This window comes from Oncorhynchus gorbuscha, linkage group LG24, assembly GCF_021184085.1.
Source record: "Oncorhynchus gorbuscha isolate QuinsamMale2020 ecotype Even-year linkage group LG24, OgorEven_v1.0, whole genome shotgun sequence".
NCBI classification, from domain to species: Eukaryota; Metazoa; Chordata; class Actinopteri; order Salmoniformes; family Salmonidae; genus Oncorhynchus; species Oncorhynchus gorbuscha.
The window spans coordinates 9485045-9510304 of NC_060196.1; the positions used below are offsets into that span (position 1 = coordinate 9485045).

The 25260-nt window shown below is 46.6% G+C and overlaps 1 protein-coding gene across 14 annotated transcripts in view; it reads left to right on the plus strand.

Moving 5' to 3' along the window:
* The window catches only part of LOC124011990 (teneurin-3), a 360816-nt gene that overhangs the window by 135267 nt on the left and 200289 nt on the right, over positions 1–25260 (plus strand). For 9 of the 14 annotated variants that reach the window (XM_046325296.1, XM_046325297.1, XM_046325298.1 and 6 more), the window contains one exon: positions 6826–7050. The exons of the other annotated variants lie outside the window; for them this stretch is intronic. In XM_046325296.1, the coding sequence (XP_046181252.1) occupies positions 6826–7050 (225 nt within the window). The remainder of the gene's footprint in view (positions 1–6825; positions 7051–25260) is intronic. 14 annotated transcript variants of the gene reach the window in all.

A 25260-nucleotide genomic window follows, 5' to 3' on the forward strand; every position in this document is an offset into this window, starting at 1 on the left:
TGGAGAGAGAGGGGAGAAAGAGGTCAGAGCACAGGGTAGGGCAGTGTGAGCAGAACCAGCGGTGTCGTTTGACTTAGCAAACGAGGATCGGATGTCGTCGACCTTCTTTTCAAAATGGTATAACAACCTTTAACATCTCTGTCAGTCTCTATCATACTATATCTTTCTGCTGGGTGTCTGTTTGTCAATCATATCCATCCTCCGTCTATATTCTGTCTATCTATTCCCCATCTCCCTCCCTCACTCCCTACCTCTATCGCTCCCTCCCTCCCTCCCTCTATCGCTCCCTCCCTCCCTCCCTATCGCTCTCTCCCTCCCTATCGCCCCCTCCCTATCGCTCCCTCCCTCCCTCCCTATCGCTCCCTCCCTCCCTCCCTATCGCTCCCTCCCTCCCTCCCTATCGCTCCCTCCCTCCCTATCGCTCCCTCCCTACCGCTCCCTCCCTATCTCCCTCCCTCCCTCCCTCCCTATCGCTCCCTCCCTATCGCTCTCTCCCTCCCTCCCTATCACTCTCTCCCTCCCTATCGCTCCCTCCCTCCCTATCGCTCTCTCCCTCCCTATCACTCCCTCCCTATCGCTCTCTCCCTCCCTATCGCTCCCTCCCTATCGCTCCCTCCCTCCCTCTCCCTCCCTCCCTCCCTCCCTATCGCTCCCTCCCTATCGCTCCCTCCCTCCCTCCCTATCGCTCCCTCCCTCCCTCTCCCTCTCTCCCTCCCTATCGCTCCCTCCCTATCGCTCCCTCCCTCCCTCCCTATCGCTCTCTCCCTCCCTATCGCTCCCTCCCTCTCTATCGCTCCCTCCCTCCCTATCGCTCCCTCCCTATCGCTCCCTCCCCTCCCTCCCTCTCCCTCTCTCTGCGGCCTTGTCTTTACTTTCCTCTTAATTAAGAGTGATTGTTCAAGAGCATCAAGAGAGACATTGACCACAGGCGATACACACACACACACGCTCAGCTTCCTCTCACAATTGACTGTCCTCATTATTAAAGTGGTTGGGGCTTTGAGTGTAATATGGGAGAAGAGGGGACATATCACCTAAGGCAAGGTACCAGCTACAGTTTTTAATGCCTGCTTTTGTAAAAACAGAGATATAACTGATACAGGGCTAAGCAGTATAGAACAGAGATATAACTGATACAGGGCTGAGCAGTATAGAACAGAGATATAACTGATACAGGGCTGAGCAGTATAGAACAGAGATATAACTGATACAGGGCTGAGCAGTATAGAACAGAGATATAACTGATACAGGGCTGAGCAGTATAAAACAGAGATATAACTGATACAGGGCTGAGCAGTATAAAACAGAGATATAACTGATACAGGGCTGAGCAGTATAGAACAGAGATATAACTGATACAGGGCTGAGCAGTATAGAACAGAGATATAACTGATACAGGGCTGAGCAGTATAAAACAGAGATATAACTGATACAGGGCTGAGCAGTATAAAACAGAGATATAACTGATACAGGGCTGAGCAGTATAGAACAGAGATATAACTGATACAGGGCTGAGCAGTATAGAACAGAGATATAACTGATACAGGGCTGAGCAGTATAGAACAGAGATATAACTGATACAGGGCTGAGCAGTATAAAACAGAGATATAACTGATACAGGGCTGAGCAGTATAGAACAGAGATATAATTGATACAGGGCTGAGCAGTATAGAACAGAGATATAACTGATACAGGGCTGAGCAGTATGGAACAGAGATATAACTGATACAGGGCTGAGCAGTATAGAACAGAGATATAACTGATACAGGGCTGAGCAGTATAGAACAGAGATATAACTGATACAGGGCTGAGCAGTATAGAACAGAGATATAACTGATACAGGGCTGAGCAGTATAGAACAGAGATATAACTGATACAGGGCTGAGCAGTATAAAACAGAGATATAACTGATACAGGGCTGAGCAGTATAGAACAGAGATAGAACTGATACAGGGCTGAGCAGTATAGAACAGAGATATAACTGATACAGGGCTGAGCAGTATAGAACAGAGATATAACTGATACAGGGCTGAGCAGTATAAAACAGAGATATAACTGATACAGGGCTGAGCAGTATAAAACAGAGATATAACTGATACAGGGCTGAGCAGTATAGAACAGAGATATAACTGATACAGGGCTGAGCAGTATAGAACAGAGATATAACTGATACAGGGCTGAGCAGTATAGAACAGAGATATAACTGATACAGGGCTGAGCAGTATAGAACAGAGATATAACTGATACAGGGCTGAGCAGTATAGAACAGAGATATAACTGATACAGGGCTGAGCAGTATAGAACAGAGATATAACTGATACAGGGCTGAGCAGTATAGAACAGAGATATAACTGATACAGGGCTGAGCAGTATAGAACAGAGATATAACTGATACAGGGCTGAGCAGTATAGAACAGAGATATAACTGATACAGGGCTGAGCAGTATAGAACAGAGATATAACTGATACAGGGCTGAGCAGTATAGAACAGAGATATAACTGATACAGGGCTGAGCAGTATAGAACAGAGATATAACTGATACAGGGCTGAGCAGTATAAAACAGAGATATAACTGATACAGGGCTGAGCAGTATAAAACAGAGATATAACTGATACAGGGCTGAGCAGTATAGAACAGAGATATAACTGATACAGGGCTGAGCAGTATAGAACAGAGATATAACTGATACAGGGCTGAGCAGTATAGAACAGAGATATAACTGATACAGGGCTGAGCAGTATAAAACAGAGATATAACTGATACAGGGCTGAGCAGTATAGAACAGAGATATAACTGATACAGGGCTGAGCAGTATAGAACAGAGATATAACTGATACAGGGCTGAGCAGTATAGAACAGAGATATAACTGATACAGGGCTGAGCAGTATAAAACAGAGATATAACTGATACAGGGCTGAGCAGTATAAACAGAGATATAACTGATACAGGGCTGAGCAGTATAGAACAGAGATATAACTGATACAGGGCTGAGCAGTATGGAACAGAGATATAACTGATACAGGGCTGAGCAGTATAGAACAGAGATATAACTGATACAGGGCTGAGCAGTATAGAACAGAGATATAACTGATACAGGGCTGAGCAGTATAGAACAGAGATATAACTGATACAGGGCTGAGCAGTATAGAACAGAGATATAACTGATACAGGGCTGAGCAGTATAAAACAGAGATATAACTGATACAGGGCTGAGCAGTATAGAACAGAGATAGAACTGATACAGGGCTGAGCAGTATAGAACAGAGATAGAACTGATACAGGGCTGAGCAGTATAGAACAGAGATATAACTGATACAGGGCTGAGCAGTATAGAACAGAGATATAACTGATACAGGGCTGAGCAGTATAGAACAGAGATATAACTGATACAGGGCTGAGCAGTATAGAACAGAGATATAACTGATACAGGGCTGAGCAGTATAGAACAGAGATATAACTGATACAGGGCTGAGCAGTATAGAACAGAGATATAACTGATACAGGGCTGAGCAGTATAAAACAGAGATATAACTGATACAGGGCTGAGCAGTATAGAACAGAGATAGAACTGATACAGGGCTGAGCAGTATAGAACAGAGATATAACTGATACAGGGCTGAGCAGTATAGAACAGAGATATAACTGATACAGGGCTGAGCAGTATAAAACAGAGATATAACTGATACAGGGCTGAGCAGTATAAAACAGAGATATAATTGATACAGGGCTGAGCAGTATAGATCAGAGATATAACTGATACAGGGCTGAGCAGTATGGAACAGAGATATAACTGATACAGGGCTGAGCAGTATAGAACAGAGATATAACTGATACAGGGCTAAGCAGTATAGAACAGAGATATAACTGATACAGGGCTGAGCAGTATAGAACAGAGATATAACTGATACAGGGCTGAGCAGTATAGAACAGAGATATAACTGATACAGGGCTGAGCAGTATAAAACAGAGATATAACTGATACAGGGCTGAGCAGTATAGAACAGAGATAGAACTGATACAGGGCTGAGCAGTATAGAACAGAGATAGAACTGATACAGGGCTGAGCAGTATAGAACAGAGATATAACTGATACAGGGCTGAGCAGTATAGAACAGAGATATAACTGATACAGGGCTGAGCAGTATAGAATGTTAGACAGTAGCCCTCCGTCAATCAATCACATTCATTTCTAAGTCCCTTTTAACATCAGCAGTTGTCACTAAGTGCTTATACAGAAACCCAGTCTAACATCCCAGGTGGCACCTCACCAATAGAGAAATAAAAACGTCAGATGAATTAAAAGGAGCACACTGTTTTTTCCCCATCCTGTCCTTTCCCCCTCTGACTGCAGGAGATTTGTGAGAGAGAGAGAGAGGAGGGCATGATGGGAACAGGAGCAAGAGAAAATAATTACATGACTTCAGGGACACTTAACATAGTATGGACTACACAGTGAGAACTCTCCGGAGTTAAAGTAGGGCATCGCAGGTGTGTGTGTGTGTGTGTGTGTGTGTGTGTGTGTGTGTGTGTGTGTGTGTGTGTGTGTGTGTGTGTGTGTGTGTGTGTGTGTGTGTGTGTGTGTGTGTGTGTGTGTGTGTGTGTGTGTGTGTGTGTGTGTGTGTGTGTGTGTGTGTGTGTGTGTGTGTGTGTGTGTGTGTGTGTGTGTGTGTGTGTGCGCGCGCCTGACTTTCTGCCATAGATGCACTGTGTTTATATCTCCCTGTTTGTGTTTATCCAGCTGCTATAAGATAGATGGATGGAGGGTGTAATTGCTGTAAAAAGACAGAAAGATATGAGATATGTATTGCTCTGGGTTCAGTGAATGGGGACCACTAAAGCCTTGATGGAACCATCTGTCACAACTAAGTGAGCTGTTATGTATTTACTGCCACACAGCCTACACACACACACACACACTCATACACACGCAGACACTTCCTCATCATCGCCTGTTATCCTGCCTGATGGTTATGTAGCCTGTTATGTCTTGATGACTCTATGAGAATACAGCTGATGTGGATATGGCCCAGTGCTGCCATCAAGTAGACAGCCGTGAAAGTCCTACTGTACGTACGAGGCGACTATCTCGCTTTTTCAATCTTGTAAGTTCAAAAGCAGACCTGGTCTAGTTGTAAGCGGCCCGGTAGCGTAGATGTGAAACACGGTAATACATTTCCATGTGAGACGGTTGTATGATGTAGCATGTCTTCATCATTCTGGTCTAGTTGTAGCATGTCTTCATCATTCTAGTCTAGTTGTAGCATGTCTTCATCATTCTGGTCTAGTTGTAGTATGTCTTCATCATTCTGGTCTAGTTGTAGTATGTCTTCATCATTCTGGTCTAGTTGTAGTATGTCTTCATCATTCTGGTCTAGTTGTAGTCTAGTTGTAGTATGTCTTCATCATTCTGGTCTAGTTGTAGTATGTCTTCATCATTCTGGTCTAGTTGTAGTATGTCTTCATCATTCTGGTCTAGTTGTAGTATGTCTTCATCATTCTGGTCTAGTTGTAGTATGTCTTCATCATTCTGGTCTAGTTGTAGTATGTCTTCATCATTCTGGTCTAGTTGTAGTATGTCTTCATCATTCTGGTCTAGTTGTAGTATGTCTTCATCATTCTGGTCTAGTTGTAGTATGTCTTCATCATTCTGGTCTCGTTGTAGTATGTCTTCATCATTCTGGTCTAGTTGTAGTATGTCTTCATCATTCTGGTCTAGTTGTAGTATGTCTTCATCATTCTGGTCTAGTTGTAGTATGTCTTCATCATTCTGGTCTCGTTGTAGTATGTCTTCATCATTCTGGTCTAGTTGTCTGAAGCAGCCGTGAGATAAAGCTCAGAAGGCCGTCAGCGTTTTGATTAAAGAATCCCGTCTCTGTCTTTCTGGCGACTCAGTCATTTCTTCAGACGCCTGCCTCTCCCTCCTCCCGGAAAATCGGAAATTGTCCTCCCCATGTCAGACGGTCTCCCCACAACAATCGCTGCAGGAAATTGGGCTTTAGGGCCGAGTTACAGAAGAGGGGGTATGCTCTTTCCGGTGTAATCTGCTAATAACAGCCTTAGAGACGTGACCGTGGTCCTGATCTAAAGTAGTGCACTATAAATGACACTAGAATGCCATTTGGGGTAAACTCCAGGAGTGTTGTTGTCTCTACATTGTGCAGCCATTGCTACTCTGTATCTGTGATGAAGGCATTGTGTGTGGAGAGTCAGAGAAAAACAACATGCTATCATTACCTTTCAAACCAAGATTGTGTGTGTGTGTGTGTATGTATGTGTGTGTGTGTGTGTGTTGTACGTGTGTGTGTGTGTGTGTGTGTGTGTGTGTGTGTGTGTGTGTGTGTGTGTGTGTGTGTGTGTGTGTGTGTGTGTGTGTGTGTGTGTGTGTGTGTGTGTGTGTGTGTGTGTGTGTGTGTGTGTGTGTGTGTGTGTGTGTGTGTGTGTGTGTGTGAGACGCACTTAACACATTCTTGGAAACCAGTTGGCGTTGTATGAATGTGTCAGTGTATTTCTGTATGTGTGTGGTGTCTTGGAAGAGGGTGATTGTGGTCAGTTGGAAATGTGTGATATAACCATGACTAGCTAGTTGGTTGAAATGGCCACGGTCTCCAAGTTATGTATGTCAGAGGAACATGCACAATCTAGTGAATACAGACGCAATAATGCCAAGGTTATTGACTGACAGACCAAGTGTCAGAATGTCCCATTATCACTTTCTATGTCAGTATGATTTCTACTAGCAAAATCTGTATGTTCTGTTGCCATAGTTTCATTTTGTGTTGTTTGTTTATTTTTGTTTATGGGTGGTTTAATTCTTTTCTTTAGGTTCTCCCATGCCATCCTCTCTACCCAGCCCATCAGTTACTGACCATTCACACTCGCAACCACCATCACCCAATCTCCATGACAACCAGAGCTCGTTGCTAAGTAGCGCCAGCGCCCATCCGGCGGTCCATGAGTCGGACGAGGACGAGGAAGAGTACACAGCCACGCTGTACTTACCTGTAACGCAGGTCACAGCTCACAGCCACCACGGCCTCGACTGTAATGGTAAGGCTCAACGTACCTATGATGTTCTCACAACCTTTTCTCCCTTTGCTGCACAACGTTCCCACAACCTTCTCTCTTTTTAGTATATAATGTTCTCAAAATGTCCTGTACTGGTAAGGCACAAGGTCCCTACGATGTTCTCACAACGTTCTCTATCTGCGCTCTATACCATTCCCACAATGTGAACAACATCCTCACAATGTTCCCTCTCTTTACTGCACAACGTTCCCTCTGTTTACTGCACAACGTTCCCTCTCTTTAATGCACAACGCTCCCTCTCTTTACTGCACAACGTTCCTTCTCTTTACTGCACAATGTTCCCTCTATTTACTGCACAGCGTTCCCTCTCTTTACTGAACAACGTTCCTTCTCTTTACTGCACAACATTCCCTCAACGTTCCCTCTCTTTACTGCACAACGTTCCCTCTATTTACTGCACAGCGTTCCCTCTCTTTACTGCACAACATTCCCTCTCTTTACTGCATGACGTTCCTTCTCTTTACTGCACAGCGTTCCCTCTATTTACTGCACAGCGTTCCCTCTCTTTACTGCACAACGTTCCTTCTCTTTACTGCACAGCGTTCCCTCTCTTTACTGCACAGCGTTCCCTCTCTTTACTGCACAACGTTCCTTCTCTTTACTGCACAACGTTCCCTCTCTTTACTGCACAACGTTCCCTCTCTTTACTGCACAACGTTCCCTCTCTTTACTGCACAACGTTCCCTCTCTTTACTGCACAGCGTTCCCTCTCTTTACTGCACAGCGTTCCCTCTCTTTACTGCACAACGTTCCCTCTCTTTACTGAACAACGTTCCTTCTCTTTACTGCACAACGTTCCCTCTCTTTACTGAACAATGTTCCCTCTCTTTACTGAACAACATTCCTTCTCTTTACTGCACAATGTTCCCTCTCTTTACTGCACAACGTTCCCTCTCTTTACTGCACGACATTCCTTCTCTTTACTGCACAACGTTCCTTCTCTTTACTGCACAGCGTTCCCTCTATTTACTGCACAGCGTTCCCTCTCTTTACTGCACGACATTCCTTCTCATTACTGCACGACGTTCCCTCTCTTTACTGAACAACGTTCCTTCTCTTTACTGCACAACGTTCCCTCTCTTTACTGAACAATGTTCCCTCTCTTTACTGAACAACATTCCTTCTCTTTACTGCACAACGTTCCTTCTCATTACTGCACGACGTTCCCTCTCTTTACTGCACGACGTTCCCTCTCTTTACTGCACAACGTTCCTTCTCTTTACTGCACAGCGTTCCCTCTATTTACTGCACAGCGTTCCCTCTATTTACTGCACAACGTTCCCTCCCTTTACTGCACAATGTTCCCTCTCTTTACTGCACAGCGTTCCCTCTATTTACTGCACAATGTTCCCTCTCTTTACTGCACAACGTTCCCTCTATTTACTGCACAGCGTTCCCTCTCTTTACTGCACAACGTTCCCTCTCTTAACTGCACAACGTTCCCTCTCTTTACTGCACAACGTTCCTTCTCTTTACTGCACAACGTTCCCTCTCTTTAATGCACAACGCTCCCTCTCTTTACTGCACAACGTTCCCTCAACGTTCCCTCTCTTTACTGCACAACGTTCCCTCTCTTTACTGTATAATGTTTTCACAACATCTTGTAATTGTTGTGACGTTCTCTCTATCTACTATCACAACATTTACTGTCTTTACTGACAACACGTTTCATTATTCACAATGTGTGCTAATGAAAATTCCCAGATCTTCCAGTTTTTTCTAGTTAGTCTGATTGATAGCCAGACAGACTCTTATAGAGAAGTTTAATACACTGCTCAAAAAAATAAAGGGAACACTTTAACAACACAATGTAACTCCAAGTCAATCACACTTCTGTGAAATCAAACTGTCCACTTAGGAAGCAACACTGATTGACAATAAATTTCACATGCTGTTGTGCAAATGGAATAGACAACAGGTGGAAATTATAGGCAATTAGCAAGACACCCCCAATAAAGGAGTGGTTCTGCAGGTGGTGACCACTGACCACTTCTCAGTTCCTATACTTCCTGGCTGATGTTTTGGTCACTTTTGAATGCTGGCTTTCACTCTAGTGGTAGCATGAGCTCATCCAGGATGGCACATCAATGCCAGCTGTGGCAAGAAGGTTTGCTGTGTCTGTCAGCGTAGTGTCCAGAGCATGGAGCAGCTACCAGGAGACAAGCCAGTACATCAGGAAACTTGGAGGAGGCCGTAGGAGGGCAACAACCCAGCAGCAGGACCGCTACCTCCGCATTTGTGCAAGGAGGAGCAGGAGGAGCACTGCCAGAGCCCTGCAAAATGACCTCCAGCAGGCCACAAATATGCATGTGTCTACTCAAACGGTCAGAAACAGACTTCATGAGGGTGGTATGAGGACCCGACGTCCACAGGTGGGGGTTGTGCTTACAACCCAACACCCTGCAGGACGTTTGGCATTTGCCAGAGAACACCAAGATTGGCAAATTCGCCACTGGCACCCTGTGCTCTTCACAGATGAAAGCAGGTTCACACTGAGCACATGTGACAGACGTGACAGAGTCTGGAGACGCCGTGGAGAACGTTCTGCTGCCTGCAACATCCTCCAGCATGACCGGTTTGGCGGTGGGTCAGTCATGGTGTGGGGTGGCATTTCTTTGGGGGGCTGCACAGCCCTCCATGTGCTAGCCAGAGGTAGCCTGACTGCCATTAGGTAGAGAGATGAGATCCTCGGACCCCTTGTGAGACCATATGCTGGTGCGGTTGGCCCTGGGTTCCTCCTAATGCAAGACAATGCTAGACCTCATGTGGCTGGAGTGTGTCAGCAGTTCCTGCAAGAGGAAGGCATTGATGCTATGGACTGGCCCGCCCGTTCCCCAGACCTGAATCGAATTGAGCACATCTGGGACATCATATCTCGCTCCATTGCACCAGAGACTGTCCAGGAGTTGTAGGGAGGTCATACAGGCACGTGGAGGCCACACACACTACTGAGCCTCATTTGGACTTGTTTTAAGGGCATTACATCAAAGTTGGATCAGCCTGTAGTGTGGTTTTCCACTTTCATTTTGAGTGTGATTCCAAATCCAGACCTCCATGGGTTGATAAATTTGATTTCCATTGATCATTTTTGTGTGATTTTGTTGTCAGCACATTCAACTATGTAAAGAAAAAAGTATTTCATAAGAATATTTCATTCATTCAGATCTAGGATGTGTTATTTTAGTGTTCCCTTTATTTTTTTGAGCAGTGTATATTTAGTTTTCCCGTTCTAGCTTGTCTATATGTCCTCTCTCCCTGTCATGCTGTTCAAACCTCTGTCTGAACTGTGTGTCTGTTGTTTTAGCATTTCTGTCTGTTATGACCATTGTTTGACATGTGGTGTAGATTTAGTCTGGTAATGGCCCCCCCAATGTAGTTGAGGTTAAAGTTGAAATGAAGGTTTAAGTGCATCTCAAGTACACAGAGAGGACTAGTTTCTCCTAATGTGTGATGTTAGAGCAATTCAGAGCAGAGGTCAGTGGCCAGACTGTGGATAGGAGACGGGAGACTCTGTTAATCGGCCCGTTTGCTGTGACTGTATCTCGTTGTCATAGAGACAGGACGAGACCATGACGAGGCACTTCTCACCCCAACATGGCCCAGTTTCGGCCTGCCTCTCCTGCTCCCTCTGTCTGAGAGAAAGACTCACGCACATGCACACGCAGACACACACGAACAAGCACAGACACTCACAGACAGACAGACACTCATCCACCCTCACTCCCAGTACCCCTGCCTCCAGTCATTCAGTGCTGTTTGGCCTTCACATCCCAAAATGAATCAGGGCTTCTCTGTGTTCCCAGTCTGACTGCATTAGTGTCAGGGAGACGGAAGGAATGAGAGGAGAGGTCCTAACCTGTAGTGGCTGTCACTACCAGACATCTGCACTGTGAATCTAGACGAGACTGGACAGAGAATAGAGAGAGACGCAGGGTTTTTGAGGAGTGCTCAAGTAAAGCTGTTTATACATATATGAATGTACTTAATTAAACAGTTAGAAAACGGTCTTGTTTATAAGCCATTTATAGGCAGAACTTCAAATATCTTTGAACATATTTATATGTAGAAGAGTCCATTTTGTCATGTTATCTGTAGAAGAGTCCATTTTGTCATGTTATCTGTAGAAGAGTCCATTTTGTCATGTTTATCTGTAGAAGAGTCCATTTTGTCATGTTTATCTGTAGAAGAGTCCATTTTGTCATGTTTATCTGTAGAAGAGTCCATTTTGTCATGTTTATCTGTAGAAGAGTCCATTTTGTCATGTTTATCTGTAGAAGAGTCCATTTTGTCATGTTTATCTGTAGAAGAGTCCATTTTGTCATGTTTATCTGTAGAAGAGTCCATTTTGTCATGTTTATTTGTAGAAGAGTCCATTTTGTCATGTTTATCTGTAGAAGAGTCCATTTTGTCATGTTTATCTGTAGAAGAGTCCATTTTGTCATGTTTATCTGTAGAAGAGTCCATTTTGTCATGTTTATCTGATCTAGTCCTGTTCTCATACGTCTTTACTTAACATTTTGTCTTTGATGGCTCAATTTATTGACTTAAGCTATGAGGTTAATTATGAAGCTCCCTCTCATCATAATCCCCAACAGACAGCTATCCAACACACACACACACACACACACACACACACACACACACACACACACACACACACACACACACACACACACACACACACACACACACACAAAGCTAACCACACCGTCCACCATCCCCTCTAAATTCATCCTATGTTTATTACCGACAGAGGAAACTTCATTTCCACACTATATACACAGCCATATCCACGGCCTTCATGACCGTTAAAATCTAATCAGAGCCAGTCGAACATAAGGAAGTGAGATCTTCTCTGATCCACGTCCCCTCAGAGCTTCTCCTCTCCCTTCTCGGATCTTTCATATAGAGTGGTTTAACCATCTGATAGTCATCTGGACCTACAGCAGAGTAGCAGAGCAGTCTAGACCCTCAACACGCACGCACGCACACACACACACACACACACAATACTTCCAACCCCAGACGCCCAAGCCTTCAGAAGACAACTAGAGACGCCATCCCCGTTCCCCATTGACAGCTAGAGACTGACTGAAAGGCTGAAAGTAAAGCTTCATGAGGGAAAAAAATACTTTGTCGCCACTTTACGTTTTTTAAGTAGGCAATTTTCGTAGGCGCGAGCCTCAATCGATGTCTAAACGGAAGACGTTTTAACAAGACACCATACCTGGGGGGAGAAAGACGCCGTGAGGACTTTTAGCTCTGGGAGCCATCGTCGACAGGGATAATGAGAGAGAGGGAGGGAGGGAGGGAGGGGGAGGGAGGGAGGGAGGGAGAGAGAGAGAGAGAGAGAGAGAGAGAGAGAGAGAGAGAGAGAGAGAGAGTGGGGAAGAGAAAGATGGAGACAGAGAGAGGAAGAGAGACACAGAGAGAGAGTCAGAGAGTTGGTTCCAGTGTCTTCATGTCAATCTTCCATAACCATCTCCTCTTCTCAGTGACTGGGATCACTTAGTAAAGCAAACAGGCTCGCCGGCGCCCAGGTCCAGTCCACTCTGCTCCTCCTCTGAGACCTGGCCTGAAACTGGATGAGCGGAGAGAGGGAGAGAGGGGGAGAGGGAGGAAGGGAATGAGAGGGGGAGAGGAAATTCTAGAGAGACAAAGACAGAGAGAGATAGGGTCAGCTTGGAAGCCTACAGTCTCCAGCCACCTATACTAAATACTTGGTGGGCCAGAAAAGGAGAGATGAAGGGTTTGCAGGGAGAGAAATGGTCAGTCTACAGTCTCAGGCCTCTCACACAGAGAGAAAGGGTCAGTCTACAGTCTCAGGCCTCTCACACAGAGAGAAAGGGTCAGTCTACAGTCTCATGCCTCTCACACAGAGAGAAAGGGTCAGTCTACAGTCTCAGGCCTCTCACACAGAGAGAAAGGGTCAGTCTACAGTCTCAGGCCTCTCACACAGAGAGAAAGGGTCAGTCTACAGTCTCAGGCCTCTCACACAGAGAGAAAGGGTCAGTCTACAGTCTCAGGCCTCTCACACAGAGAGAAAGGGTCAGTCTACAGTCTCAGGCCTCTCACACAGAGAGAAAGGGTCAGTCTACAGTCTCAGGCCTCTCACACCGAGAGAAAGGGTCAGTCTACAGTCTCGGGCCTCTCACACCTAGAGAAAGGGTCAGTCTACAGTCTCAGGCTTCTCACACAGAGAGAAAGGGTCAGTCTACAGTCTCAGTCCTCTTATACATCGGCTGAAAAAACTAGGCCAAGCTATCTTTTGCACTAAAAAATGTGCTCCTTTCACTGTAAGTGCCCAAAGAATAGATGCTATTTGAGAAACTATTGAGACAAAGCCATTGATAGATGGGCTTGAATAGAAGCACAGGCAGGACAATCAGAGAGAATGGACAGAATGCTGGAGACTCAGAGCCAGCAAAGGGTGAAGAACTACTACGAAAACAGAAAAACAGAGAGCTCTGTGCACAGAAGTACTCAGTGTGAATGAATAGAGAGAGAAAGGGAGCGAGAGACCGAGAGAGAGGGAAGGAGGGAGTTGAGAGAGGGTCAGCGTGAAGACTCCAGTCTTCCATACTGAAGAGAAAGGGAGAAAGAATGGATGAAACAGGGAGGAGGCTTGTGGGGGACTGGAGAGGAGGGCTGTTTGTGCTAATGGGCAGCCGGAAGGTCACAGTGGGTGACCCATTTACACAGGCCCCAGGTCTCTCCCTCTCCTTCACACCGCTAGCCTCAGTCTTATACAGCACCACAACATCCCTCAAGTGTTCTCGTCTGTGAAGCTGAAGAGGAGAGAATAACTACTTTTCTGGTGCTTTTCCATCTCGACTTACCCTCACACCAGGGTTTTATGTCATCATCATTACTCATTGTGTATTTATTATTACTTGTATTATTACATGTTTACTTTTCTATTATTTCTCTATTTTATTTCTCTGCATTGTTGGGAAGGGCCTGTAAGTGAGCATTTCACTGTTAGTCTACACCTGTTGTTTACGAAGCATGTGATTATTCTTTTGTCTGGGTTTGCCCTCCTCTGACATGGACCTTATTCAATGACGCGCTAAAGGGCTCAGTGGAGATCACCAGTCCACGCACCAGTCAACACCTCCTGCAACAGACCGGTACAGGCCCTGACCTTCCCTTCCTCTCTCTCTCTCTCTCTCTCTCTCTCTCTCTCTCTCTCTCTCTCTCTCTCTCTCTCTCTCTCTCTCTCTCTCTCTCTCTCTCTCTCTCTCTCTCTCTCTCTCTCTCTCTCTCTCTCTCTCTCTCTCTCTCTCTCGCTCTCTCTCTCTCTCTCTCGCTCTCTCTCTCTCGCTCTCTCTGTCTCGCTCTCTCTCTCTCTGTCTCGCTCTCTCTCTCTCTGTCTCGCTCTCTCTCTCTGTCTCTCTCTCTCTGTCTCTCTCTGTCTCTCTCTCTCTCTCTCTAGCTCTCTCCCTCTAGCTCTCTCCCTTCTCTCTCTCTCTCTCTCTCTCTAGCTCTCTCTCTCTCTCTCTCTCTCTCTCTCTCTCTCTCTCTCTCTCTCTCTCTCTCTCTCTCTCTCTCTCTCTCTCTCTCTCTCTCTCTCTCTGTCTCTCTAGCTCTCTCTCTCTAGCTCTCTCTCTCTCTCTCTCTCTCTCTAGCTCTCTCTCTCTCTCTCTAGCTCTCTCTCTAGCTCCCCCCAATCCGTCCCTCCTTCACTGTTGATCGCCATTGTCAGATGTCCCTCTCCCTCTCTCTCTCCCTATTTCCCCTTCACTGTTGATGGCTATTGCCAGATGCAGTAGGCATGAAAGTAGCAATTTTACAGCCCAGGATTTCCAATAACATTTACCGGAGGCCCCCAGAACTAACACACGCGTGGCTGACTGGCTCTGCTCCGTACCACAGAAGACGCTACAGCCTGTCTTGTCTGTCTTTCCTATTCCCTCTCTTTCTGTCCATCTCAGTCTCTCTCTCCTTGTCCGATGACTCTCGCTCTGTCCTTCTCTCTCTCTTTTTCTTTCTCTCTCTCTCTCTCTCTCTCTCTCTCTCTCTCTCTCTCTCTCTCTCTCTCTCTCTCTCTCTCTCTCTCTCTCTTTATCGGCCTCGCTCTCTCCGTCTTGTGTTAGGAGTGTCAGTCACTCGGAAGATAGTCGAAATAGATTCCTCTCTCACCTCTCTCCTCTTGTCTCGGTACGGGGTGTGTAAGGGCAAGGGTGTCTGCTTCAGTGCCTTCTGTAAAGTCAAAAGCCGATAGTAATGAAAAACACGCAGCGGTGTCTGTCTGTCTGCCTGTCTGTCTGCCCGTCTGTCTGCCCGCCTTCCCCAAGTCAAAGGACCCCTCCGTGTGAAATGGCACACAGAGTAGAAGGTCAAACATTGACTTTGCAGGCTCAGGATGTCACCCATGTCACAAAGATAGATGCCACCGTCCCATAATACCTGAGGAGAGATGCATCGTGTGTGTGCGTGCGTGCGTTTGTGCGTGTACATGAATATAAGGTTTCTTACATTCATGATGATTGTGTTACAACCTTTCCACGGTTGCTCTGTTTATACACGTCAGCCTCTATGATTCGTTTGTTTGTGGGAGTTTTCAGTGTCAGTAGCTTCAAGTGGAGATCTGTGCATGTTTCCTTGTAAACATTTTACAATCATGTCCCTTTTGTTTGGACCTGGCAGAGCTGTAACAGTCATGGAAGCCTCCACAAACACACACACACACACACCTCTCCCCCGTCCCTGCACAGTGTGAATGTAAATCCAAATAGAGGGTCAAACAGAGCTGTGCCCAACAACACTACACTGTCTACTGGGCTCCACTTCAGTGGGTCCTCGTCCTGTGATGTTAGCTCTCCGTGCTGGATGCCTGTGTAAAATGTGATATGCGCGCTTCCACTAAATCTCTATCCTCGCTGTGGCATGTGCCCGCCCGGCACTCGCTAGAAATGCAGTACTCTGAGATCGTCTCACCGTGGTTTTTATAGGTAGTCTCAGCATGCTAGCAGATACACATAGACTTCCAGTCATTGCGCTAATGCTAGTTAGCATTGACTCGTGAAACTACCTGTAACTTCCTTTATACTGGACACAGAGACATAAAAATGGTATCAACAAGTTCATCTGACTCTGGGGATGTAGATCAAGTGTCCCTTTAATCTACCAGGAGTAACCATGGCAATCTGCTTGTACGAACCAGGAATATTGTTTGTTTGTTTGGGCATAGTCACGTCAACAGTGAATATCATTGAATGGAATCCCATTTCATGGTGTGTCTTCATAGCTGAGGTTATTTGGAATCCCGCTCTCATGACTTATATGTCCAAATGTCATCCTTTGACCTCGAGGATGTCAACTCGGTCTAATGGTTGAGACCCAAACCCCACCGGTTACGCCTACTTCTTCTCTGTCAGTGGGTAAACCAGGCTATTACACGGCGATCGAGTCTTACACTGTATAAACGTTACATGAACGCACAACGCAATTACCACAGAACAAGATATTTCATTTTCCCAGTGACATTGCACTTAATCATTCCGCCATACATCTGACTGGAAGGTACAACCTCACACTTAAAAGCCTCAACTCTCCCTTCCAACATGTTATGTCCGGGAAATTCGTCATTTAAGAAAGATGACTCTCCTTCACTTGCCCCCCCCCCCCTTAAAGCAATTACACAGTTTCTCTTTCCCCTCCATCTCTCCATCCCTCCAGTAGATAGATCAGTCACACAGGCAGGATTAATGATGAAATGTGATTCCCAAATGGCAACCTATGTAGTGCACTACTTCTGACCAGGGCCCATAGGGCTCCGGTCAAAAGTAGTGTGCTATATAGGGAATAGGGTGTGCCATTTGTGACGCAGCCTCAGTCTTGCTCATCTTAACATCTGAGATGGCCGTTTAGTAACCGCTCATGTCTTACTTCTCACGTCTCGCGTCTCCCTTCCACCGTCTGAGAAATGACAAGTATTTCATCTCCTTCTTCTTCTCCTCTTCTCTCCCTCTACGGGGTTCCACAAGCATTAGCGCTCCATTGATCCCACTCTAATGATTTCCCCTCTGAGTTGGTCAATATTTAAGCAGCACTTTGTACCCAGAGTAAAATCATAGACACCTGGGCTGATAAATGTCATAACCCGTTGATATTTATCTTTCATAAATAGCAGCGCGGTGCGACCGGGCGGAGTGTTTGAGGAGCCGGAGGGCTGGAGACGGAGTCAGATATGAGATATGACCAGATTATTCCTTTCATCTGGTCAGGGTGGAATGACAGCAGGGGAGACTACAGGGATAAAGGCTGTGTCCGGTGGGAGAGGCCTATGGGGCCGTGAGTTTTGTTCTGGTCTGGAAAGCCTCCTGGCCCAATACCATACTACTGTTAGATGGATAGTTTAATGTTGTGTGGGATTGGTAAGCCTTTGATTCTTGTAACTGGGCCATATCTTGCCTAACTAACCTAGTTTCACCTAGTCATGTCCTGATATCCGCCTGCCTCTGGGAGTGTGTGTGTGTGTGTGTGTGTGTGTGTGTGTGTGTGTGTGTGTGTGTGTGTGTGTGTGTGTGTGTGTGTGTGTGTGTGTGTGTGTGTGTGTGTGTGTGTGTGTGTGTGTGTGTGTGTGTGTGTGTGTGTGTGTGTGGTGTGTGTGTGCGTGCGCGTGTGTGTGTGTGTGTGTGCGTGTGTGTGTGTCTGTGAGGGTACTGAAGGGTACACAGGCTGTGTGGAAATTGAAAGGAACAACACCAGATTGACCTTGACTGGCCTTCTCTTGGAGAAATGACGAGCAAACACTCCCTCTTACCGACACACACCTGTCATCCTCCACCCCACACAAAGCCTTCTTCTGCTCTCTACAAAATAAGCTTTGTTCTCCATTTGGTGTGGGTCGGCGGGCAGAGAGGACGCCTCGTCTTGTCGACGCCCAACAAAGAGCTCTCCGCCTGGGTGACAGTCGCTAAAGGTTAGACCTGTTGTCTGGAGGAGATGGAAGTGAAATTAGCTTCACGCACCACAACGCAGGCCCAAGGCCCCTCTCACGCCTGCTTCTGGTTACAGCCAACCACAGTCTGCTGTGTGGTCCATCTCCAACCCCTTGCGTTCTTCGTCTCTCTTCTCCTTTCTCTCCATTTTTTCTCTTGGTCGCATACTTGTATATCACCCCCCTCACCTTCTCTCACGCTCAAACTCTCTCTCCCTTTCTCATGCTCACTCAAAATCTCTCCATCGCTCTCTCCATCCCTCCCTCTCATCGCCCTCTTCGCCACCTAACCCCACAGCCGGCGCCTTGGCGCGGACAACAAAGCTTGCGGCAATGCATGATGGGATTGGGATGACAGTGTGAAAGCTTTCCAAGAGGAGCCGTGGACAGGACCCAATGATGGGATCACTCGGGGTCTGGTCTGGCCAGGGCAATCTGGTCTGTGTTTAATGTCTCTCTCCGTCCCTCCCTCTTTCTCTCTGTCTCGCTCTCCATCCATCCATCTGTCCAGCAGGCCAACCAGCCAGCTAAACAATGACCAGATTTCTTGTTCATGTCCACTCTAGAATCCTCCGTTCAGACGGATTGTTCTCACTTAGATTTAGTTGGCTGAATATTACAATAACACTGTTTCTGAAGAACAACATTCATTCAGAAAAACAAATGCATAGAAAGTCATACTGTGTATAATCCTGACTCCGAGATAACAGCCTGTAAGTGATGTTCTTCAGAGTCTGGGCCAGTGAAGTGATGTTCTTCAGAGTCTGGACCAGTGAAGTGATGTTCTACTGAGTCTGGGCCAGTGAAGTGATGTTCTTCTGAGTCTGGACCAGTGAATTGATGTTCTTCAGAGTCTGGACCAGTGAAGTGATGTTCTTCAGAGTCTGGACCAGTGACGTGATGTTCTTCAGGGTCTGGACCAGTGAAGTGATGTACTTCTGAGTCTGGGCCAGTGAGTGATGTTCTTCAGAGTCTGGACCAGTGAATTGATGTTCTTCTGAGTCTGGACCAGTGAAGTGATGTTCTTCAGAGTCTGGACCAGTGAAGTGATGTTATTCAGAGTCTGGACCAGTGAATTGATGTTCTCCAGAGTCTGGACCAGTGAATTGATGTTCTTCAGAGTCTGGACCAGTTAAGTGCCATTGGACATACTGACACCTGACATCGACCAAATGAGGCATGTCTTGTAATTGAACGGCAGGATGAATTGAAAAGTCAATAATGCATATTACTCTATTGAAACACAAAGAAAGGGAACCAGTTGTATCTATTCTCCATCAATCGATGCACTTTCATCGTGATGTCGTTATTTGTTTGCATGTCACGTCCTTATTGAAGATATCAGAAGAGACATGGTGCATCTCACTAGTAGGTCTCTCTGTATTGATGGTCCGTCAGATATATATCTCCCCCTCTCACTCTGTCCCGCTGTTTTCAGTTCCACCCCAACTCCATGCTCTCTCGCTCTCTCTTCCTCTATATATCTCTCTCTCTCTCTCTCTCGCTCTTCAATCCTACTGTTGATAAAGAGAGCGGTAGAAGTATCACAAGGTGAAACATGGCAGCTCGCTGGCGTTGTTGACAAATAACCTTTCCCGAAAATGCTCGTCAAAGCCTCAGAATGACGGCCCGTCGCTTTCAACGACTCGCCGCTTGTTTGAAATGTCAATTTATCATCTCGACTCGACGTCAGGCGCCGCACGCTTGACGTTCGCCAGGGATATTGGGTAAAGGATCGAGGAGGGAGATGCCAGTTATCATAAAGGCAGAAGTGAATACACACACAGACTGACGGACATCTCAACTCCCGGTCTGATTTCTTCATTTAAAGAAGTGATGCTTTTATAAATGCCACCTGAGAGGGCTTTGAGTGGGAAGTAAACATTTTGGCACCAAACTCATTTTGGAGCTTGGCTTTTTCCAGCTTCTCATTGTGGAAGAACTGTTTAATATGCCTGATGCTTGACAGAGACTCTGTGTGTGTGTGTGTGTGTGTGTGTGTGTGTGTGTGTGTGTGTGTGTGTGTGTGTGTGTGTGTGTGTGTGTGTGTGTGTCTGTGTGTGTGTGTGTGTGTGTGTGTGTGTGTGTGTGTGTGTGTGTGTGTGTGTGTGTGTGTGTGTGTGTGTGTGTGTGTGTAACACTGTTTTCCTTTACATCCGTCTATCAGTCAGTGATAAATCAGCACAACACCAGCGGCAGGCCCATAATCCTGTCTGTTTCAGATGACCATGACTACGTGGTGATTGGAATGGGACAGTGTTTATCAGACAGACAGAGGACATATGGTAGCTGTTGTTGCAGAGAGGGGGAATGCGTGTAAACACTGCGCAGCTCTTTGGGATTTTTGTTTTGGTTCAGCGGTGCGGAGACTGATATCTTCCATATGACGCACTGAGGGACTGCGATCCCACTATCTTATGATACGCTGTCGTGTGTGTGTGCGTGCGTGTGTGCGTGCGTGCGCGTGACCTAGGATTTAGTTCCCTTTCCCTCCATTTCTTCAAACTAAATCTACCAGCATTGAGTGAGTGGTGTTTTAAATGTTACTACTGTTTTCAAAGGCAGTTATATTTCCTGTATCTGTCCGTCACAGTAACAGTCAAATAAAGTGGAAGTGAAGGGAATTATAGTCTTCTACCCTTCACAGTGGGTCTCTAAGCTATTCTACTCACCTTAAGTTCATCCTTAACTCTTAACTCTTCCCCTCCCACTGGTCCTCCTCTCTCTCTCTCTCTCTCTCTCTCTCTCTGTCTCTGTCTCTGTCTCTGTCTCTGTCTCTCTCTGTCTCTGTCTCTCAGTCTCTCTCTATCTGTCTCTCTGTGTCTCTGTCTCTGTCTCTGTCTCTCTGTCTCTCTCTCTCTCTCTCTCTCTCTCTCTCTCTCTCTCTCTCTCTCTCTCTCTCTCTCTCTCTCTCTCTCTCTCTCTCTCTCTCTCTCTCTCTCTCTCTCTCATTTCAAAAGGTCACTGTATCTCCCCACAGCCATCAACCTCACCATTAAACACTGACATGGCCCTGAAGAAAAGACTATAACAAAACAAGGTGGTTTAGATTATGAAAGCAGATAAGCAACTCAATCTCCCCTAGCCTTCATGAACCCCTCTGGTCCAGCCAGGCGAAGGATGTGATCACACACAGACACACACATAGACACAGACACACACACGCACACATATACACACACAGACACAAACGCAGACAGAGACACAGCAATGGCTATCACTCTCACCATTAGGAACTGAACGGACCTGGGCTGTAATTTAGCTCCTGCCAACAAATCCTAATCAGATAGGCCTCTTAAAGTGTAGACACTAACCTAACAGCAGGGCATGTGTGTGACAGGGTGGAGACCCCCTGATGAATGACAGGCAGCAGTCCATCAGTCAGGGTTGGGTTTCAAAGGCAAGCCTCTCGTAAAGCCTGCATCTGTCTCCTCAAATCTCATCCATCACACACACACACGCACGCACGCACGCACGCACGCACGCACGCACGCACACACACACACACACACACACACACACACACACACACACACACACACACACACACACACACACACACACACACACACACACACACACACACACACACACACACACACACACACACACACACTGTTCCACTCACTCCCCCCAGACCTAGGCAGCCCGAGTCGGCTTACACCTTGGCCCCTCTCCTGGCCCTTCCCTTGGGCCATCTTGGGTCCTTCCCACCATTCACTCTTCATGGGCCCTCTTTAGGCTTCTCTCTGCCCATCTCTCTCGACTTCTCTCTGCCTGGGCATCCACGGTGAAAGGTTGAGTGGGTGGAGGCCTGGATCTCTGGATCCTGTCTGGTCTGCCTTACTAGAAGGTTAGAAGGTCTAGTCTACAGGGGTCAGTCAGAGTACTGTGTGTCTAGTAAAGGTCATCTAGCCAGGTTAACTGGGCTACGCTTGGTGCCATGTGTCATGTTAATGGTCTGTGTTTAAGAGCCAGTGAAAGGCGAGTGGATGGGAAGCCCTGTAGTGAGACGGATGCTCTCGGCTTCACTGGGGAACTGAACTCATGTCAAAAACATATGGCACTGAAATGGATACATACTGAGCTCCGTGTAATGTGTGCTGTCGAGCAGTGTGAAGGAGCAGCTTTGTTTGTCTGTGTGGGGGGGGGTGTATGAGTTCCCCTTTGTGTCTACTTATTGGCCTTCCTCCATTTGTCTTTACATTTTGCCTTCCCAATTTACCTGCTTTTGTCCACATGCCATGTTATTCCAATGTATAAAAACATTTATAGCCAGACACACACACACACACACACACACACACACACACACACACACACACACACACACACACACACACACACACACACACACACACACACACACACACACACACACACACACACACACACACACACACAGTCCTAGCGGAGAACAGCAGAGCTTGCCAAGTCAGCGCTGAGCGCTCAGAGGTGGGATCATCATGTTGGCTCTGTGTCTCATCTCACGTCTTATGGAGGAATGGCTGAATAATGCAAAGCTTCAATTAGGGCTCTTTGGGGGTCTTAACCAGCGCCGTTCCATTTAGACCCCCCTAATTCCACTGCAGTTAAACCCAGAGCTTGTAGCATTTCAGCCCCTTGGAGGAGAGAGGAGAGAGGGAGAGAAGGAGGAGAAAAGAAGAGAGGGAGAGGGAAGAGAGGAGATAAAAGGGAAGGGAGGAGGAGAAAAGAGGAGAGGGAGAGGGAAGAGAGGAGATAAAAGGGAAGGGAGGAGGAGAAAAGAGGAGAGGGAGAGGGAAGAGAGGAGATAAAAGGGAAGGGAGGAGGAGAAAAGACGAGAGGGAGAGGGAAGAGAGGAGATAAAAGGGAAGGGAGGAGGAGAAAAGAAGAGAGGGAGAGGGAAGAGAGGAGATAAAAGGGAAGGGAGGAGGAGAAAAGAAGAGAGGGAGAGGGAAGAGAGGAGATAAAAGGGAAGGGAGGAGGAGAAAAGAGGAGAGGGAGAGGGAAGAGAGGAGATAAAAGGGAAGGGAGGAGGAGAAAAGAAGAGAAGGGGCGAGGGAAGAGAGGAGATAAAAGGGAAGGGAGGAGGAGAAAAGAAGAGAAGGGGCGAGGGAAGAGAGGAGATAAAAGGGAAGGGAGGAGGAGAAAAGAAGAGAGGGAGAGGGAAGAGAGGAGATAAAAGGGAAGGGAGGAGGAGAAAAGAAGAGAAAGGGAGAGGGAAGAGAGGAGATAAAAGGGAAGGGAGGAGGAGAAAAGAAGAGAGGGAGAGGGAAGAGAGGAGATAAAAGGGAAGGGAGGAGGAGAAAAGAAGAGAAAGGGAGAGGGAAGAGAGGAGATAAAAGGGAAGGGAGGAGGAGAAAAGAAGAGAAGAGAAGGGGCGAGGGAAGAGAGGAGATAAAAGGGAAGGGAGGAGGAGAAAAGAAGAGAAGGGGCGAGGGAAGAGAGGAGATAAAAGGGAAGGGAGGAGGAGAAAAGAAGAGAGGGGGCGAGGGAAGAGAGGAGATAAAAGGGAAGGGAGGAGGAGAAAAGAAGAGAAAGGGAGAGGGAAGAGAGGAGATAAAAGGGAAGGGAGGAGGAGAAAAGAAGAGAAGGGGCGAGGGAAGAGAGGAGATAAAAGGGAAGGGAGGAGGAGAAAAGAAGAGAAGGGGCGAGGGAATAGAGGAGATAAAAGGGAAGGGAGGAGGAGAAAAGAAGAGAAGGGGCGAGGGAATAAGAGGAGATAAAAGGGAAGGGAGGAGGAGAGGGAGCGATTTCTTATTTTGTGCTGATTGCTTTCATTCAGTTACAGGTCAGGGCTCAGGTTGTCGGAGGAAAATAGAAATCTAAACATTTCATGCCCGACATGTTGCTGTGACCCCGGGCTCATCCCTCTCTGTCTCGCTCTCTGTTTCTCTCTCTGTATCTCTTTCGCTCTCTGTCTCACTCGCTCTCTTACTCTCACTCTCTCTCTCCTTATCTCTCTTTCTCTCTGTCTCTCTGTCGCTCTCTCACTCTCTATCTATCTATCTCTCTCTCTCTCTCTCTCTCTCTCTCTCTCTCTCTCTCTCTCACTCTCTCTCACTCTCTCTCACTCTCACGCTCTCTATCTCTCTCTCTCTCTCTCTCTCTCTCTCTCTCTCACTCTCTCTCACTCTCTCTCACTCTCACGCTCTCTCTCTCTCTCTCTCACTCTCTCTCACTCTCTCTCACTCTCACGCTCTCTGTCTCTCTCTCTCACTATCTGTAACGGCGTTCTTCGTTTGTGGAAAGAGAGTCGGACCGAAATGCAGCGTAGTTGTTACTCATGTTCTTTAATGAATTAAATGACGATACATGAAATAACTAAAAAATACAAAAACAACAAACGGAACGTGAAACCTAATTACAGCCTATCTGGTGAAACTACACAGAGATAGGAACAATCACCCACCAAATACAAAGCGAAACCAGGCTACCTAAATACGGTTCCCAATCAGAGACAACGAGAATCACCTGACTCTGATTGAGAACCGCCTCAGGCAGCCAAGCCTATATAGTACCCCTAATCAGCCGCGATCCCAAATACTACAAACTCCAATACGAAAATACAATAACATAAACCCATGTCACACCCTGGCCTGACCAAATAATTAAAGAAAACACAAAATACTAAGACCAAGGCGTGACACTATCACTCTGTATGTCTCTCTCTCACTATCTATCTATCTATCTATCTATCTATCTATCTATCTATCTATCTATCTATCTATCTATCTATCTATCTATCTATCTATCTCACTCTCACACACACACACACCCCTTCTTCCGGTTATTTTCTGTGCCTTTGCTGTGTGCTTGGTTTACCCCGGCTATACTCCTCCATCTCCCTTTCCTTGCTCTATTACCCGAGAGGCTGTTATTCCCTCGTCTTTTCTCTGATATCACATGGCGTTATAGCGTCCACCATGCGTTTTCTTTCCCCTTCCATTGTCCTCAGTGTCTTTAGCTCCATATGATATGGGATTCCCCCTCTCTCTTTGTGTGTTTTGGGGGGCGGGGGCGGGGGAGGAGAGAGGCGTGTCCGGGGCCAGATGTGAAGCCAGCCATCATGTCAGCTCCCGGACGATCAAACAACCTCACACTCACCCAGCCTCTGCCTCACCTGGGGGAGAGTCCTCCAGAGCCTCCCCTATCTCTCCACACTTCATTTTATCCTCCCCTCGCTCACCTTTCTCTCCCCTTCTCTCTCTCTCTCTCTCTCTCTCTCTCTCTCTCTCTCTCTC